At 58.0% G+C, this 17914-nt stretch overlaps 1 protein-coding gene across 1 annotated transcript in view; it reads left to right on the forward strand.

Moving 5' to 3' along the window:
* The window catches only part of SHANK2 (SH3 and multiple ankyrin repeat domains 2), a 576539-nt gene that overhangs the window by 257313 nt on the left and 301312 nt on the right, over positions 1–17914 (forward strand). Inside the window, exon 11 of the mRNA XM_087422499.1 lies at positions 11961–12276. Within this exon, the coding sequence (XP_087278625.1) occupies positions 11961–12276 (316 nt within the window). The remainder of the gene's footprint in view (positions 1–11960; positions 12277–17914) is intronic.

The raw sequence follows: 17914 nt of genomic DNA on the forward strand, positions 1-17914 counted from the left end.
CCCTTTCCCTCCCCAGCTCTGGCCTTGGTCCTCAACCTGAAGCCCCGGTCGCTGTGCCGGGAACTGGCGAGGAGCTCCTGCTGGAGATCCTGATCCCGGCTGCCCTCGCACTCGCCAGGCCTGTCCCGGGGGGGACCCTGACCCTGCGGGGTTCTGAAGCTCCCGCCTCGGGGCCCCCTGCCCAGTTTATCCACGGGCCTCAATGGCACCTCCAGGAGCAGAGCTTCCCTCCATGGCCCCGGCTGACGGGGCGTTACACACGCCGCAGACACCTACATCTTTGTTCACAGATAACCCCGCATTATTCCTGCGACGCCTTTTTATATCTCGCGTTATTTATAAAAGTATGATTCATTTAACAATTATTGTGAGATGGAGAAACGTTGCCTACTAATATTTAAATTGCAGTTATCTAAAGCGAGGTGGAGAGGAAGCAGGGTCTGCTATTTTGGATCAGGTGGGGGGTGGGCAGGGAGAACCGGGTCTTGCCCACACCTGCCCTGGACCCCCTGCCTCCCTGCTCCCGGCCCGGCCCGCCCTGGCCGAGGCTGTCGCACGTGTCCTTCCCTTCCGGGAATCCGATTTTCGCTTCTGTGAGGTAAAGTCGAGGGTGTCGCTTGTGGGCCACTGAGACCCTCTGGAATTTTGTTTCCTCCTTTCAGCTCCCCGTAGGCCTCCCGTCTGACCAGAGGCTAGAGCCGCCTCTGTGAGTTTGTGTTAAGGCAGAAATAGGCTCAGGCCCTCCCCCACTTCTCCAGCCCCGTCTCCATCCCAGCCTGCTCTCCCTTCTCCCCACCGCAAATAGGAGGTGGGGCCTGAGTAATCCCCCAGACCACTTGAAAAGAGAAGGGAGACAGGAGAGGCAGCCCAATCTGGGGTTGTGGGGTCTGGGAGACCTTCATGCCCCAGCCCCAGCCTCGTGAGCTCTGTCAGCGGGGTCTCGGGGGCAAGTAAGAGTCCACTCTGGCTTGTTGATACGGGAGAGGAAGGCCCTGAAGGATTTAGGTCGTTCGCGGTGCACCAAGGCGGCCAGAGAGCCAGGCCTGGGAGCCGGGGCGGCCAGCCTGGTGTCCAGCCACATGTGGCTGTCCATGGAGCCGGGGCCACCCTGACAAGAACTTGCTGCTTTCTAGAGCGGGTTCCATGCCCACAGCTCTGCCCCGTTGCTCCTCTTGAGTCAGAGCATCACACCATGCGTCTGGTTGCCTCGAGCCCCCGGCAGCAGGGGAAGCAGAAAGGGCGAACCCGGCGCCGGCCTGGTGGTGTAGTGGTTAAGTTCGCTTGCTCCGCATCGGCGGCCCAGGGTTCACAGGTACGGATCCCAGGCGCCGACCTATGCACTGCTCATCAAGCCATGCTGTGGCGGCATATAAAGTAGAGGAAGACTGGCACAGATGTTAGCTCGGGGCCAATCTTCCTCACAAAAAAAAAAAAAAAACATTTTTAAAAAGAAAGAGTGAGCCCCGACTCCCCCCAACCCACCCAGGCAGGCAGGACTCAGGGTGGGGGCTCTGCAGACACAGCAGGGACATTGAGGACGCTGGTGGGGCATGGGCCCTGGAGCCCTGCAGTGCAGGCCTTCTCTGGTGCCCAGGGGCAGCAGGGCAGGCTCTGCTCTGGGCAGACGTGGGGGGTGGTGGCAGGATGGGGGAGAGAAGTGAGGTGGCTTCAGGTCCCAGGCAACTTCAGTAGAACCCGGGAGACCAGCCTGGTGTACCTGGAGAAGTGCCTGGTGACGCTCAGAACAAAGTAGAATCTAGGACTTGCCACCTCTCTTTTCACTGGTTCATTGATTCATTCATTCACTCACATCCAGAGCTTTAGGGAGCATCTCCAGTTTGCAGGGTGGTGGGGGGAGCGGGGCACTGAACCTGCCTTAAGGGAGTTTGAAGTCTCCTGGAACCAAGAAATGCCTGGAGGGCTGACTGCCGCCATGGAGCCCTGAGAAGGAGACTCTCCAATGACTGGGTCACTCAGGGAGACTTCCTGGAGGAGGTGACACCTGAAAAGATAATGTAAATGCATCCGGAGGGACCTAGGAGAGCTTATTACAGTCATGGGGGCGGAGTGGGGGTGGGGAGATCGCCTTGCTCTCTGCTTACAGATTTTTAAGTTAAATGTATGTATTTAGCGATCGCTGACAGCCCTGTTGCAAATATTAAATGACTTGGTCCCTGTGACTCTTCTACGGGGCAGCACCATTCCTATCCCCATTCGATGGATGAGGAAACAAGCACAGAGAGATGTCCTGACTTTCCTGGGTCACAGAGCTGGGAAGTGGGGGGGCTGGGACTCGATCCCCCCGCTTTGTGCTTCAGCATGAGCTCAGTGATCCCACAACCAACCCTGGGAATGAGTTGGGTTCTTCCCACCTTACAGATGGGGAAACTGAGGGCTGGGGTGCCTGACCAGCCCGCGGCTACGGAGGGAGCAAGACATGGCGCCAGCCCCTAAATCCGACGTCTGGTTCTGTCTCTGGGCCCACGTGGCGACCACGGCAAGGGCAGGCGGGCTCACGGCTGACACCAGTCGGGCAATATTCCTGAGACCCGCCGGCACGCCAGACTCTCACCGACCAGACTCTCACCAGGCGTGTGGGGGACACCTGGCGCCTCCTCCCTGCCAGGACGCCAGAGCGTCTTGAAATGTTCTGATGTGCGAAGAGCCTTTTTTTATACGAGAAATGAAATTATTTTCAGCCTGTTGTCGGGCAGTTGTCAAAAGACGTGGCAAATAAGGGGCTTTGAGAGTGAGGGTTGTGGGGAGTGGATCCGACTGCGAGGGGGGTCTGTGGGTCACGGAGGCTGAAGCCATGCAGGCCCTGAGGGGCGGGGGGGTGGGGACAGGACTGGCTTACGAATTTTTTATTTATTATTCTTTACTTAAGTGTTTATTATTTCTTATTTCTTACTAAGGGGCTGGCCCTGGAGTCGGGCTGGGTGGGGCCGGGGTGGTGGCTAAAGGGCCAGGTTAGGAGGCTGGCAGTTTGGGGTTCATTTTGGGATGACCCTCTTCCTTCCTGGAAACTGTCTGACTGGAGGGCCTCCATTTAATCACTCCTTCTGCTTTTTCATCTGTCCGTGGACATTGAGCATTCCCAACTCAGAAGACGCTCACCTGTCCTTCGGGGTTGGCGGGTGGGGGAGACGGGTAAGCAAGTGGACAGACTCAGCACGGAGCAGCCCAGTCCCCACTCCCCGCCACCCGCCTCACCCCAGCTCCGACCAGAAGTCTGTCCTCTCCCATCTCCCCCTAGTCTGCAACGAAATCCATTTGAAATCAAACCTCATCTAGACGCAGCAGGAATGTGGCCTGCACAGTCTCTAGGGGTCACCTTCCGTCCTCCGTGAAGGACCCATTTAGGAACAAAGGCTGTGTGAGTTGATGGAACAAAAGCTGAGCCATCTTTGGACATCAAGGGCTCTGACGTCTCCAACCAACGGCGGTGGGGCAGGGGGAGATCCGACCCCCGTGGGAGCCCGGTGGCCCACCCGGCCTGTCGGAACCTCACCGTCTCATGCACAGAGCCTTGCAGCTGGTCTCGGGGCACCCAATGGGGACTCCACAGGGATGTTCCAGCCCTCTGAGACCCATCACGGGATGAACTGCTTGGAGAAGATCTCTGGAAGCCTTGGGGAGAAATGGGTTTTGCAATTTCGTCTCCATCCTTGCTTAATTTTCATTTTGGACTCTAGCTTTCAGTTGTCCTCGATCTCCCGTCCTGGAGATGGAGACAGTGTGAGCTAATTCCTGGGACTCTGCAGGAGGAGGGGGTGGTTGACCAAGAGCGGGGCCGCCTCCTTCCACCTCTGCTGCCCCAACTTTCCAAAGTAACTCGGGTCGGCGCCGGGCTCCAGGCCTCCGTGTTCTGAGCGGGAAGAGTGAGGTGTCTGTCACTCCCGGAAGAACAGGTTGACACGGACAAGTGTGTGGCCGGCGGCAGGAGTGCTCCGTGGCCGTGATGTGCAGGGCTGTGCTCTGTCTTTTCACAAGGCCCTGGGTGTGGGGGGCCGAGGCAGTGTGAGGGTCCAGACCCAGGATGCTCCCACCGTGTGTTTATTCGTGCAGAGCTTCTCCCCCAGCCACAAGGAAGGGTGGGCTTCAGGCGGGTGCATTCATAAACACGGGGGAAGCACAGCTGAAGAAGGTTCCCACAGACAAGCACGGGCCAGAGCATGGGGGGAAAGATGCCCCTAAGGATACAGACAGCTTTGCGTTCATCAGGGTGGAGTCTGTGCTTTCAATGCCACGGCTTTCCCTTCCAATTAATACGTGGTGGGGGCAGGCCTATTGTCTGTGTGAAGGGAGAGGAGACTCACACCCGTGTGCCCAGAGCTGGCGCTTGCCTCCATGGGGAGGAGGAAGCAGCCTGTGTCTAACAGTGAGAACCACTGCACAGAGGCAGTGAGCTCCCTGTCTCTGGAAGTATTCAAGGAGAGCATACCTGCCAGTGGCGAGGAGGCCTTAGATGGGCGAGGTGGTAGGGTCAGGAATGGCCCACATTCCCCGGCAGGATTTCTGTAGGGCAGAGCCTGGCCCAGGACCAGGCACGCAGTAGGCCTGGACATGAGTCTGATGGAGCGACCGCTCCTAATTTCTGTGAATTTGTTGCTCAGATTTCTGGAAGTGTGGATTGGAAAAGTTGTCTGCTTATTAAAAGACTTGAAAGTGTCTGGAAAAGGAATCCTTTGGATAAGGGGTTTCCTGGGGATCCTCAAATCTCTTCTGCCCTGTCACTGCTGTGTCCCCTGGACCCACACAGCCCGCAGTCCACGAATTCGAAAGGACATGGAATGTAAGGGTGGGGTGGGATGGAGGGCCGGGCCTGCCCCTCAGGTCTGCCCCAGGCCGGCCAGCTGTTCCCTGGTTACGGGGCCTCGTCTCGGAAAGACTCCCTTCTTGGTGGGGGGCAGCCCCAGCGCCCCGTTATCTCCAGACTCTGCTCCCACCCTGAGGAACAGTCGCCCCATATGCAGGCTACAGGGGCAGCCCGGCTGGGGGCCACACGCGGATGCTGTCTGGGGCTCTCCGGTTCTGCTCCCCAGCACGGGGAGAGGGCTGCGTCTTGTTCCCTCCCTCCTCGCGTCAGGAAAGATGTGAGATTTTCACGGCGGCGCCCAGGGAATCTGCTGCTTCCCCATGTCCTTCATCCAAGGTCAACAGCCGGGGTGTGGATGATGAAGGGGACACCACTGGCCAGGGGTGAGGTCCCGGCCCCTGTCAACCCGGGAACAGACACACACTCTCCAGTCTGCTGCTGACGGTAAAGGCGGCTACGCCAGAGCGAAGATTGGCGCGGGAACATGGTGCAGGATGAGGCTCCTGCTTTGGGGAGGTTGTTGATCATAGATGGAGGGAGGGCTGAGCATCGCCGAGCCTCCCACTCTCTCAGAGGGTTCCTGAGCTGTGGTGGGTTCTCGGGGCCCACGTGGCAGGGTCCCAGCCTCTGGAGAAGAGCTCTCTTGGTTCACCCACTGTGGCATCCCGGTCCCAGCCAGGGCAGGGGCTGGGCCTGTGGCCAATGCACCCCTGATGAACCAGACACCACCATCTTGAAGCCCTCCGGCCTGTCTACCCGAGGGACACAGCTTCAGTCTCCCCCAGTGGGAGCAGCTGTGTCCTTGTTGGCGACACTCTGCATCTGAGGGAGATGCTTCTGGAAGCTATTCAGCCTTGCCCCAAATGTCCAAGGACATGGAGCTCTGCCAACACCACCTCTGTCCCCCCACGGACGTGAACTACATGATAACAAGTCAATAGGATCCTTGATGACAAAACACACCAGTGGCAGACTCGTTTCTTAGGGCATATCTTGGAAATGGCTGGGGTTCCATTGTGTGAACTGAGGACCTAGCGTGGCCAGTGAGGGGGTCACCCAGGGCAGAGACTGAACACAGCTGCTGAGCTGTGCCATCTGGGGCATTGTGGGAGTTCAGTGAGAGGTGACGTTTAAATGCCCAGCTAATACAGGGCACGCCCTGGGTGAGTCCATCGCAGTCTTCATTCTCACCACACTGGGGGACCATTCGGGCGTTCCCGCAGAGAAAGACTCTCATTGCTTCTTACACCGCCATTTCTGTTGACACAAAGTATGTCGACCATATGGAATTCAACTTACATGTTCCCCTCGCGTTTTCCTCATCTCGTCTCATCTCTCTTTCTCTCTCTCTTTTTTTAAATTTCGGAAGCAGTTCTCTTGGCAACCGAGAAAACGCACACTTAATTACAGCCCAGCAGCAGATGCGTTGGGCGACAGAACCCGCTCCCTGGGATGCTCCATTTAGTTCTCAGGAAGACCTTCCTGCTCATGTAGGAATAACCCCCCGTTCCACCTGCCGCAGAGCACACCACCATTCCACCTCCTTCTGTGTGTGTGCTTTACAGATAGAACTTTCTCCGTGTCGTCTTCCCTTGTCTCTCCTCGACTTCTGTCGGGGTGGAAATGCTCAGGAAATGTGTAAAGAGACTCTGAAGTCGCTCATTTTTATCAGCTGCCTGGAATCAGGGCGAGCCATAGCTGGGTAGCAGTTGAATTGTTTTACCTCTTTTAAAAAAAAAAAGGGAGGGGGAGGAAATCCTGTTATCTCCAGGGTAATTACCACAATGGGAGTGAGCCAGAGAAGTAATAGATACTTGTGTCTGATTCTTTCGAACGGAAATCTGGGTCACGTTCAGAAATTCCAGAATGCTGGGGAGGGCTGCCTGGTTAACGCAGGTCTGGCGTGAGGCTTAGCTGGAGCTAGGATGTTGTATCCCCTTGGTCTGCTCATCACATCTGCTCGCGGACAAACGGCATTAAAGAAAACTTGGCTTTTTCTTTAAAAATAAAATGACAAAAGCACAGTGCGTTATATTTAGCCCCGGGCGTGTTCCAGCAGAAGTGGCAGGAGCCGCAGCCCGACTTTCCCCGGATAATCGGGGCTCCAGCTCGTCGATGCCTCCCGATGGCTCCCAGCCGCCGGCTGGAGGATGCTGATTCCTGTTAACCCTCCTCCCAGATGCACCGATCACAAAAGCAGAGAGGCACTGTTCACATGACAGGCGCCGGGAGAGGCAGCCGGGCTTGAGAGCGGCCCCAGTCTACGCACAGTTGGTTCCCAGCTGACAGACAGAACATGGGGTGGGCTCTGTCACCGGCGCGCTGGCTGTGGCATGCCCAGCTATGCTCGGAAGCACGCAGTGCCCAGACGCCCGCCGCCGCTCCCCGGGTCCGAGCCGCTCCAGCGCCGAGGGGCCGGGCAGCGCTCCTTTCCTTCCTCCCATCCGAGAAGGTTATATAATGAGCGGACCGCTGCCAAAGTCAGAGGGAAAATGAAGTCTTTGTTAAATGCCTTCACCAAGAAGGAAGGTAAGGAGAAAGCCGTACGGAGCAAGGTGCACGGGAAGGAGCAGTTTCTCGCGGATTCTCTGGGGGAGAGGGGGACTCCAGTTCCTCCTAAAATTGCTGTGGTTCATTCTTGTGTAAGGGAATAATTACTTCTGGGCACAGGAGGACTTGGTTGTTGGTGGTCTGGAATTTTAACCCACTTGAAGGTGCCGTTTGATTTCTTTTTTTTTTTTTTAAGTCTCCAGCCCCTTGCAGGATTGCATTCCAGCGTGTGCTTCTATGGTGACTGTGCCAAAGGGCATGTTAGGAAGCAAGTTCTAGGCAGAATGAAGGAAGTTTTGGCTCTTAGACTGTCCGCTGCCTGGAGGCGGCCAAGCATCGCTCAGGAATCAGGAAGGTTAGGACTCATTGCTGGCCGCACCGGCCGGGTGGACGCTCTCAGAACCACTTCTGGGCTTTCCCAAGCTGTCCCTGGGTCTCAATTTCACAGAGCGGATGGGAAATGCAGCGTGGCCGACTTTAAAAGTGCATATGCTTTTTGTCATACCTTGTGTGATTTTTATTGTGGAAAAAAATGTATAAATAAATGCATGTAAGACAGCTAAGAAAATATCCACCCACTTAGAGTTTGCAGATCGCCTGAAAGAAGGAAACAGTTGGGTGGAATATTAATCATTTTCAGACAGGAAAAGAGTTATTTTTAACCCTTTGCACACACACCAAAAAAATCAGCGTTGCCACGGATGGCTCCAGTTCGTTTGTCAGACGGAGAGCTCTCGTTGCATGAAATGGGGTTTATGAAGACGTTACTTTAGAGGAATTAGGAAGGTACTTGCCAACCCGAGCCGTAAAATAAACATGGAAAAGATTTCCAATTAAATTGCATGGGAAACTAATCTAATGTAATCTTGGTAATTATGCAAGATAATTTTCATGAGAATGTTTGCCCTAATGTCACCTGTGCAATTCCATTTAAGTAACTCGCGTGATCCTTATGAGGGGCAGAATGTATTTGAAAGTGTCCCAGCTCTGATATACCTTCCTCTTCCGAGGGCAGCTGCCCCATGTGAATTCTTACCGCTCTCCAAGCCCGCACTCTCAGAAAGCCCCCTTCAGCCTGTTTCTTAGGAATTTATATAAAAAACAGCCTTTGTCTGTGCTCGTTTTCTTATATGATTAACCCAGATTCGCCTTCTGGGACTTCAGTTTCTGTAATCCATGCACAGCATGGACATTTTAGTTGGGGGTATGGTGTTAGGTTCGTTCTGTGTCTGTTCTGTTCTCTCATAGACTTTTCTTCCCTTATGAGTCTGTCTTAGCCATTGGCAGGACTGCCCCCACATTCCATCACTTTCCATTGAGAGCACCAATGCCTTCCTCAGTTATGTTGGTCAGAAAAATAGAACCGACTGTCGTCAGGGAAGCTGGGAGGCTGGGCATGAGTTCATGCCGTAGAATGCAGACGTTTCCGCGTCTGGGAGCATCCCCTTGGAGCTGGGGTGTCCCCTGCCCATGGTTAGCGTGAGCCCTGGCCTCTCCTTCAGGATGGGGGAGGTGGAGATGCTCCAGGAAGCCGAGGGGCTCTATCCGCCTGGTAGAACTTGCTGTCTTTCTGCTTGATGTGTCTGCTGGAGATGTTGGCTTTCTCCCTGTGATGTGCTCCCCCAGCCACCAGTCTGTGTGAATGAAAGACAATCGCTCTGTAAGATTGCGGAACCATCCGCCCTGTGAGGTCTTCCAATCCCTCCACCCCTTCATCAGGCAGGTCTCAGGATCCCAGAGCACCCACCAGGGGCATTTTTCAAACCCTAAATGATGAGCTCTTCATCGTTCCAGAAATCTGTTTGACCTCTGTCTGCTCAGAGTGACACTGATATGGTTCTCCCTCATGACCAGCGAAGCACAAACTCGGGGACTTTTCACCAAACTGAGATTTTTCTAGGAGGTGGGTAAGGCCTTGGCTGATTCCCCAAATGGAGAGGGCAGCCCCCTGGGCAGTAGAGACGGGTCCTCAAAGGACGCCGTCAGCCTTTCCGGTTCCCCATCCCTCCCGGCCAGGCTGGCATCTGTGAGTTCTTCCGCTCTGAGGAATTCAGACTAGGAGCAAGTCCCAGCCAAGGGCCCTAGCTGAGTAATGTGCGTCTTGCTCCGACGAAGAGCCTTCACAGAGGAAGCAGGTTGGAATGAGAGCACGCTGCTGCCTAATTGAAAAGAACGTGACCTCCCCGATGTGTCGTTTTCCATTCTCCCCAACTGTGCTGAAGCAGAACGTGAGTTCTGAGTGTGCAGCTTCAGGAAGCCTCGTGCCGTTTCCTGCAGCTTTCCCTGGTTGGCTCCGTCTCTGCTTTCCCAGGACTGCCCTGCTTCCCGGCGAGGCGGCGAAGGGGTCACTGGGTCACAGCTGTCTCAGTGGAGCTCTGCCAACGCCACCTCTTCTCCAGTGCGCTCTGCCAGCACCACCTCTTCCTCAGTGGAGCTCTGCCAATGCCACCTCTCTACCAGTGCGCTCTGCCAGCACCATCTCTCCCCCAGCACACTCTGCCAGCACCACCTCTGTCCCCAGTGTGCTCTGCCAGCACCGTCTCCCCCAGTGTGCTCTGCCAGCACCGTCTATCCCCCAGGGCGCTCTGCCAGCACCACCTCTGTCCCCAGTGTGCTCTCCCAGCACCATCTCTCCCCCAGTACACTCTGCCAGCACCACCTCTGTCCACAGTGTGCTCTGCCAGCACCATCTCTCCTCCAGTGTGCTCTGCCAGCACCACCTCTGTCCCCAGTGCACTCTGCCAGCACCGTCTCTCCCCCAGGGCGCTCTGCCAGCACCACCTCTGTCCCCAGTGTGCTCTCCCAGCACCATCTCTTCCCCAGTGTGCTCTGCCAGCACTGTCTATCCCCCAGGGCTCTCTGCCAGCACCACCTCTTCCTCAGTGGAGCTCTGCCAGCACCACCTCTCCCCCGGTATGCTCTGCCAGCACCATCTCTCTCCCAGTGCACTCTGCCAGCACCACCTCTGTCCCTTAGTGTGCTCTGCCAGCACCACCTCTCCCCCAGTGCCACCTCTGTCCTCAGTGAGCTCTGCCAGCACACCTCTGCCCCACCTCCAGGAGCTCTGCCAGCACCACCTCTGTCCCCCATGAGCTCTGCCAGCACACTTCTGTCTCCCATGGGCTGGTAGCAGAGTTGATGTCACACTCCAGCTCTGTGAAGGGGGCAGCAGTTCTCAGTTTCCATGAAGTCCTTCAGTGTGGCCTCTGACCTTGGCCAGCCAGGGGCGATAGATTGTCCAGGACCGTGTCCTAAACTACTTGTGACGTTGTTCTCCTCTGGGACGCCGTGATTCCGTCTCCAGATCAGCCCCCCGGGGTTATCTCTGTTTGCTGTGGCTCTGCAGCTGCAGCTGGCGCTGTGGCAGCCCTGGCCTCAGGCTGCAGACTGGACAGCTCGGTGGCTTCGGCCCAAAGCGGCACGCCCTGTGGCCAGCAGGGAAGCCGCCTGCGGTGTGGACGCTCCGGGGAAGCCCGTGTCCTCTGCTGCCGGGGGTCCTTGGCATCTCACGGCCCCTGCAGCCTCTCCAGGTGCCTCTTCTTGGAAAGGACACATTCTCTTTCTGGCTCCAGCCCTCAGAGCCACCCGGGGTGGCTGCAGTGTGGAGGCCAGCCCTCACAGTCCCCGTGGGTGCTGTCCTCATTCTGAGTCCCCGGGCATGCTGAACTCGGCAGAGTCAGGGTCCTGCCTCTAGTCTAGAACTTAGTAAGAAGCCGGATGAGGCGTGCCCACCACCTCCTGTCTCCCGCTGCCCATCCTGGGTAGATGGGTGGAGAAAAGAGTGTGTCTAGGATTAGGGCCGACTAATTCTGACCAGCAGATTTGGAGGGCTGTATGAGTTTTCTGGGGCTGCTGTGACAAAATCCCACAGCCAGGGTGGCTTAAACCACAGACATTGGTTGTCTCCCAGTCCTGAGGCTGGACGTCCGAGATCCAGGTGTGGGCAGGGCTGGTTCCTCCTGATGCCTCTCTCCCTGGTGTGTAGACAATTGTCTTCTCCCTGTGTCCTCACGTGATCGTCCCTCTGTGCGTGTCTGTGTCCTGATCTCCTCTTCTTATGAGGACACCAGTCAGATTGGCCCACCCTGATGACCCCATTTTAACTTCATCACCTCTTTAAAGACCCATCTCCAAATACAGTCACATTTGGAGGATACAGAGATGAGGACTCCAACACATGAATTTCAGGGAGGCACCATCAGCTCATCACAGGGACCAGGCTCAGGTCGTGGCGAGGAGGAACTCTGTGGCTGCCTCAGTGTCCTGAATGCATTGTGAGACGGGGCGGCCCCCCTCGCACGTGTCTCCCGGGCTGCTGACTGAGTGGGCGCTGGCCCGGATGGAAGGCAGACCCCGAGTCGCTTCCATCTCAAGCGCTAGCTTGAATCTCTGTGAAATGGAGACGTTCTCGGTCTCCACCCGTCTCTGCTTCTGTCTTGGGGTGAGCTCTGCACACTGTGGGGTCCCGCAGGGGGCTCGATGCAGAACTCTCGGCGCCCTGCTGCTCAGCTCACACAGGGACCTGTGCCCCCCCGGCCCTGATGGTGACGTGCCTGCCCTCACCCGCCTCTCCCCGTTCTCTCCTACCCAGTGCCCTTCCGAGAGGCCCCGGCATACTCCAACCGCAGGCGGCGGCCCCCCGCCACGCTGGCCGCCCCCCGGCTCCTGCTGCGCTCCAACAGTGACAACAACCTCAACGCCAGCACACCCGAGTGGGCCGTCTGCTCCGCCGCCTCCCACCGCAGCCTCTCGCCCCAGCTGCTGCAGCAGGTGCCCAGCAAGCCCGATGGGGCCTTGAAGACCATCGGCAGCTACACCCCTGGGCCCCGCAGCCGGTCCCCGTCGCTCAACAGGCTGGGCGGCACCGGCGAGGATGGCAAGAGGCCCCAGCAGCCTTGGCACATTGGGTAAGGAGCAGCCGGGCGGGGCGGGGGCTGGAGCGGAGCCAGGAGGCTCCTGTGGGGGCCAGGGGAAGCAAAACCTCCGTGCACCACGACTCCTGGTTTCTCGAACTCAGGGCTTGCCTGCAGGGTGAGCAGAACATCAGTTTTATTCCAACCTGGGTGCAGAGAATGCTTTAAAAACAGAGTTCTGCCGACTGCCCCGGCTCAGACTGTCTCCTGAGAGCAGCGGGGCCCAGGGTCATCTCCATGAGCACTGCGCCCCTGGTGACCACGCAGGGCAGGTGTGGGAGGCCGGGCTGAGCTTCCTGGGGTGGCTTGGGCTGCTGCTGGCGTTTGGGGACTTGTTTCCTTTCCTTGTGCGTTGGCTCCTGGGTCCTAAAAGTGAAATGTGTGCAGAGACGGAGCCGAGGCCACCAGCCAGCTCTGCGCCGCGTTTAATGCAGACGTGCCTTATCCAGGATTAATGCTCACACTCGTAGCAAGGAGGAACCCCGGCACAGATGAGGAAACTGAGGCTCAGAGGGCCCAGGTCAGGGCACCAGAGGCTGACAAACCCCCAGCAGCCACAGTGGTGGTCCCAGCTGGTTGGGTGTTACATGCCCGCGTGGCTGGTGCACACAGAGCATCTCAGCGGTCTCTGAGGCGGCCCCAGGTGGGGGAAACCCCATTCTTGTTCCTTTTCTAGATGAGGAGACAAGGCCAGCATAAGTCAGACTGAGCAGGGACCCCCCTCAGCATCTGACTCCGGGTCTGGGTGCTCCCCCCGTCTCCCATCTCCCCAGCAGCTGGGAGTGCTGCATTCACACTCAGAGCTCCAGCCCCGGAGCATACTCCCCACCCTGTCATGCTGCCTTAAGAAGTTTCTAGGCGAGGATGGGACTTCCCGGGGATGGGCTCGTTGCTGGAGCCTCAGCAGGCCGGGTGCGGTGCTGGTCGGACAATCAGAGCAGCAGCCGTCTCTGCTAATCTCGCCGCAGTCTCGCGGCAGGGCCCAGGGCCTGGTCCAGGCGTCAGCTTGCCCCCCTCCTTCCCTCCCAACCCCTCTGTGAGGGGCACTGTCTCCTGCCATTTCACAGATGAGAGGACTGAGGCCAGGGGTCACACAGCCATGCATAGCTGGGGCAGGACTGTGACCCAGGTTCCTGGTTCCCGAGTCTGCAACGCAGGGTTCACGAGGGCCTCCTTGAATTCTGTCCTCGCCATGGTGGCCAGGGCGGGCCTGCGGACCTGTGTTTTCTCGGCTTGCACAGGGTTTCCAGTGTGGTTTGAATGCCCCCTTTGGTCCGGTGTGTCACCCGATCCCCCCATCTCGCCTCCCAGGCCTCCGAAAGCACTTGGGCTCGCCTAGCCTGCCCGCAGTGAGTCTTGCTGGCCACGGTCATGCCCAACACCATGTCCCCAGCTGAGATCGGGGACGTCGGGAGGAGCGTCGGGCTCCATCCTGCAACCTCGATGTGTGTTTGGGACTGGGGGCTCAGGCAGGGAGCCCAGGTGGAGGGGTCAGTATGTCACGAGGGCCCAGAAGCGGGCTGATTGCTGTGGCTGTGAGCAGCAGGCCAGGTCTCTGGGCTGTAGCCACCGCAGAGGTTGTGGGGAGAACATGCCCGTGGGAACCCAAGTTTCCTGGCGCCTTGGCGGGGCCACAGGCCTGACCCTCTCGATACCAGCACACCCCAGCCCGTTGACACGGTTCCCACCTGAGTCTCTCCAAACTGCAAGCTCCAGTTCCCGGCTCTGGTCTAGATTCTCGCTCTGGGTCATCCCGAGGGAGAAGTCCCAGGTGCTGAGAACATTTAAAGCTAAATTAAAGGATTCCCTCGGGGCAGCAAGTTCCACTGCACACCGTTAGCTAGAATTATGGTTATAATTTTAAAAAGAGTGTGTCCCCTTCCTCCAGTACGAAATCTAATAAGATAGCAAAGGCAGTGTGGCCAGGGACTTGGAAAAGCTGCAAAATATTGCTTGTGGAGAGAGAAATGCAACTGGGGCATGTGGCAGGGTCCCTGATTTCCTGTGCGGGTGTGTATGCGTGTGTGTGTGTGTGCCAGTGTGCGTGCACTGGTATGTGCATGTTTGTGTGTGCGTGTGTGTTCGTATGCATGCATGCACATTTGTGTTTGTGTGTGTGCATTTGTGTTAGTGTGTACACGCGTTTGTGGGTGTCCATGTATGCATGCGGGTGCATGCACTTGTGTGCACGTTTGTGTGTGCATGTGTGAGTGTGTGTTTGTGTATGCATCTGTTCGTGGCATGTGTGTATGCGTTTGTGTGTGTTCGTGTGTGTGCATACACTTGTGTGTGTTTGTGTGCACATTTGTATGCACGTGTGCATACACTTTTGCGTGTGTGTCTGTATGTGTGCATGTACACACGTGTGTGTGAGATAATCACAGCAGCCAGGCCGTCCTGGGTGCTTGCTGCCAGGACTTCCCGAGCGTGTGTTCTGGACTCCACCTCGTGCCTCATCCTTGGCGACTATAAAATGAGGATCACAGAGAGACCGGCTCCCTTGGGCTGTTCTCAAACCGAATAAGTGAATTCGTGGCCATGCCTTGTACACAGTAGGTGCTCAAGCCACGCTGGTCCTTAGATGAAGCTCAAATCCACGTCCAACCCAAGGCCGGGCGCTTGGCCAGGCCTGTCCCCTTTGTCACCCAGAGCCGTGGGACTGAGGGATCACCGGAGGCAGGACTCTCAGCGCTAACACGGGGATGGTCAGTCTCCTGGCTGTGGGACGCTGTCTGTCCCGGTCGGGGACCTGTCCTGGCCCGCCCAGCACCCAGCTTGCCGAGTGGCGCCCTGACGGTGAGTCCTGCCTTGTCCGCCGTTTCCCGGCCTTCTTCCCTCCTCCACCCCCGCAAAGCCTGTCCATGTCCTTCTGCTCAGGACCAGCTCCCTCGTCGGTGACAGGAGTCCCCTGCGGCGGTCCTGGTGAACTGCTGGCATCCTTCCCCCAAGACTCCCCTGTCTTACGGGGACCTGCCAGGCCCCCTGGCTTCCCCCTGGGACGCAAGGACAGCGGTGGGCATTTGAGCCGCACGGCAGGCTGTCTGCTTCCTGGCTGGGAGACCACAGCTGGCCTTTCTCACCTGTGCCCAGATGGAAAGGGCCGTACAAGCCAGCCCAGATGATGGGGTGTGCCGGCACGCAGGGCCCCACAGCACAGCCCCTGGGCCTTTTGGGGCTCAAGGAGCTGGCCAAGCCCCTCCACTCCGTCTCTGTCTTCACAGCACAGAGCCTGGCCCCTTCCTGGGCAGACGGGCCCTGCCAGGCACTAGGCGTGGGGCACTCGTGAGGAAGACACTGGCTCCCAGCCTCGGGCGGCACAGGGTGCCCCCAGACCCCTGTCTGGTTATCACAGAACTGAGAGGTGGGGTTAGGATGCTCGTCATGTCATGGAGGGGAAAGCCCTGTGCCAGCATCACCCGCTCTGTCTACAGATCCTGTCTCAACGAGTAGCCCAGCGGCCCATCACCTGTGCCAAACCGCCGGGTTGTGTCCAGCTCAGCTTCCTCCCCACTGTGTGACTTTGGGCAAGTCACTTGACCATTCTGTGCCTCAATTTTCTCATATGTAAAATGGGACTGATGGGTGTGTGATGAGGATTAAGATGAATTTAATACCCGTCCCGTGCTGAGGCCCGTGTCTGGCTCATAGTAAGTTCCACAGAGTGTTTGCTGCCCTTAGTTGTCATCATCATCACGGACATTTTACAAGGTCCCTCTGGCTGCTGTGGGGCAGGCACTGGAGGGTGTCAGGTGCCACCGTCCCGGTGACGGCTCTGGCTTGGGCTAAGAGGTAGGAGAAGAGGAGAAAATCACATCAGCGGGTGGAGGGAACTTCGCACCCTGAGCACAAAGGGATTTGCCCTCTTGTCTCCTCTTTTCTCTCTGGCTGCCGTGGGGAAGGCTGGCCACTCAGCACCCCTGTCTCAGGCAGAGCCCATTTGCCTAAACTCCAACCTGAGGCCCCAGAAACCTCAGCCAGGTGTGTGATGGGCACATCAGGTGGCCAGAGCCACCCTCAGGCCAAACGCTCAAGTGCGGACTTGACAGGAGGGGTGCCGAGGCCTCCCCAGCTGCCCAAGTCCCCACCTGGGCCCTGCTGGCACCGGCTGACTGGCTCCCTCCCTGACCTGGGATCTGCGCTGCAGGCAGGGTCAGCCTCCCCCGTGGAACCAGCCTGCGATAGCTAGCTGCCCTGAGTGCAAGGCAGGAAAGGTAAGACGGTCCGGAGAGGCTGGGAGCCAATGTACCTACCTGCAGCATCTTTGCATCCTCCTCCAGGTGCCAGGCTCTGCACACACCTGCCTGAGTCGGTGCCCTCTGGTGGCGCCCACTGGCATGGCTGCTCCATGTTTCTAAGAACCGGCCTGAGAAGGGGTTTTGCTGCGTCTACCTGCCCCATCGCCCACCTCCTGAGTGTAGAGAGGAGGAGTGGGGTCCTGGGACCCCTCCCAGCTGCCCAGGGCGCCGACGTTCTCACGAGGTTCTGACAGCTCTTGATGTGTTTTTGCAAAGTTTGGGCAGCCGGTCCGGAGGGCTGCCCCGGCCTCACCAGCAAGAGGGAGCATTCTGGTCCCCCTCTCATCAAATGAGCGTTTCTTGGGTGGGTTCAGCTCGGCAGAGGGGAGAGACTCCTGCTTTTGAGATCAGGCGGAGACGAAATGCCGCCCGCAGCTCGCCGGCTGTGTCTCCCTGAGCCTCGTCCTTCTCCTGCGCACGGGGAGAGAGCAGCTCCCACCTTTCCCCACAGGGAGGGGCTGAGCTGGAAGGTCTCCCCGCCGTCGGGCAGACCCTGGCAGGGGCGCCGAAAAAGCTGCCTTTTACCCAAGCTGCTTTCGTCTCCCTGAACTTGGCCATGGGAAGCTGAGGCCAAACAGGCCTTTGGGGTGTCAGGTGGATGAAACGGGCGGATGGGGCAGCCCCCAAGGTGGGGGGCTCAGCCAGCCCAGGAGGGTCCTGGTGTTGGGGCAGCAGAATGGCTTCGAGCCTGTACCCCTCTGGAGGACGGTGATGTTGTCATCGCCATTTCCCCCCGAGGCGGGGCTGCGCCTCCGTGATGCCCCAGGAAGGAACAAGTGCCTCAAATCCAAGAGCAGGTTTGCTCAGAGAACAGAACCTTTTAGATGCACTTCAGAAACCACAGGCCCCCTCCTCTGCCTATCGAGGTGGAAACAGGGGCTCTGGAAGGTTCTGGGGTGGTGGGACTCTGTCTTGCCCGGCACACTCCTTTCAGGGAGTAAAGCCCCCATCTGGTCAGGCTCATGGGTGTGAAGGGGCACTGGGTGCCCCTCTGGCTCGGGCCTTTGTCCACCTCTGCAAGCCTTCTCCCTGCCTCCTGGGGACACGGGGACCAGGACACCGAAGCTTTGCTCCCCCAGAGGAGCAGGGACCTGGTTTCCTCAGTGAGAACTACAGTTGCCGCTCCCTCCACTGTGGCTGTCCTGACCCAAAAAGGGGAGGATGGGCCTGGCTGCAGGGCAGAGGTGGGGCGGGGGCCAGGTGGACACTGCCAGGCCAGGCATGGAGTCAGGCAGTGCCATCCTGGATGCTAGCAGCATGTCACCGGGAGGTCAGAAGTAGGGAATTGATGAGGAGCCGGGCTGCCCAGGTTTATGTCTGCCACCTGGTGGGGAGGT

This window comes from Ceratotherium simum, chromosome 34 (genome assembly GCF_057802395.1).
Source record: "Ceratotherium simum simum isolate JZ-2026a chromosome 34, ASM5780239v1, whole genome shotgun sequence".
NCBI classification, from domain to species: domain Eukaryota; kingdom Metazoa; phylum Chordata; class Mammalia; order Perissodactyla; family Rhinocerotidae; genus Ceratotherium; species Ceratotherium simum.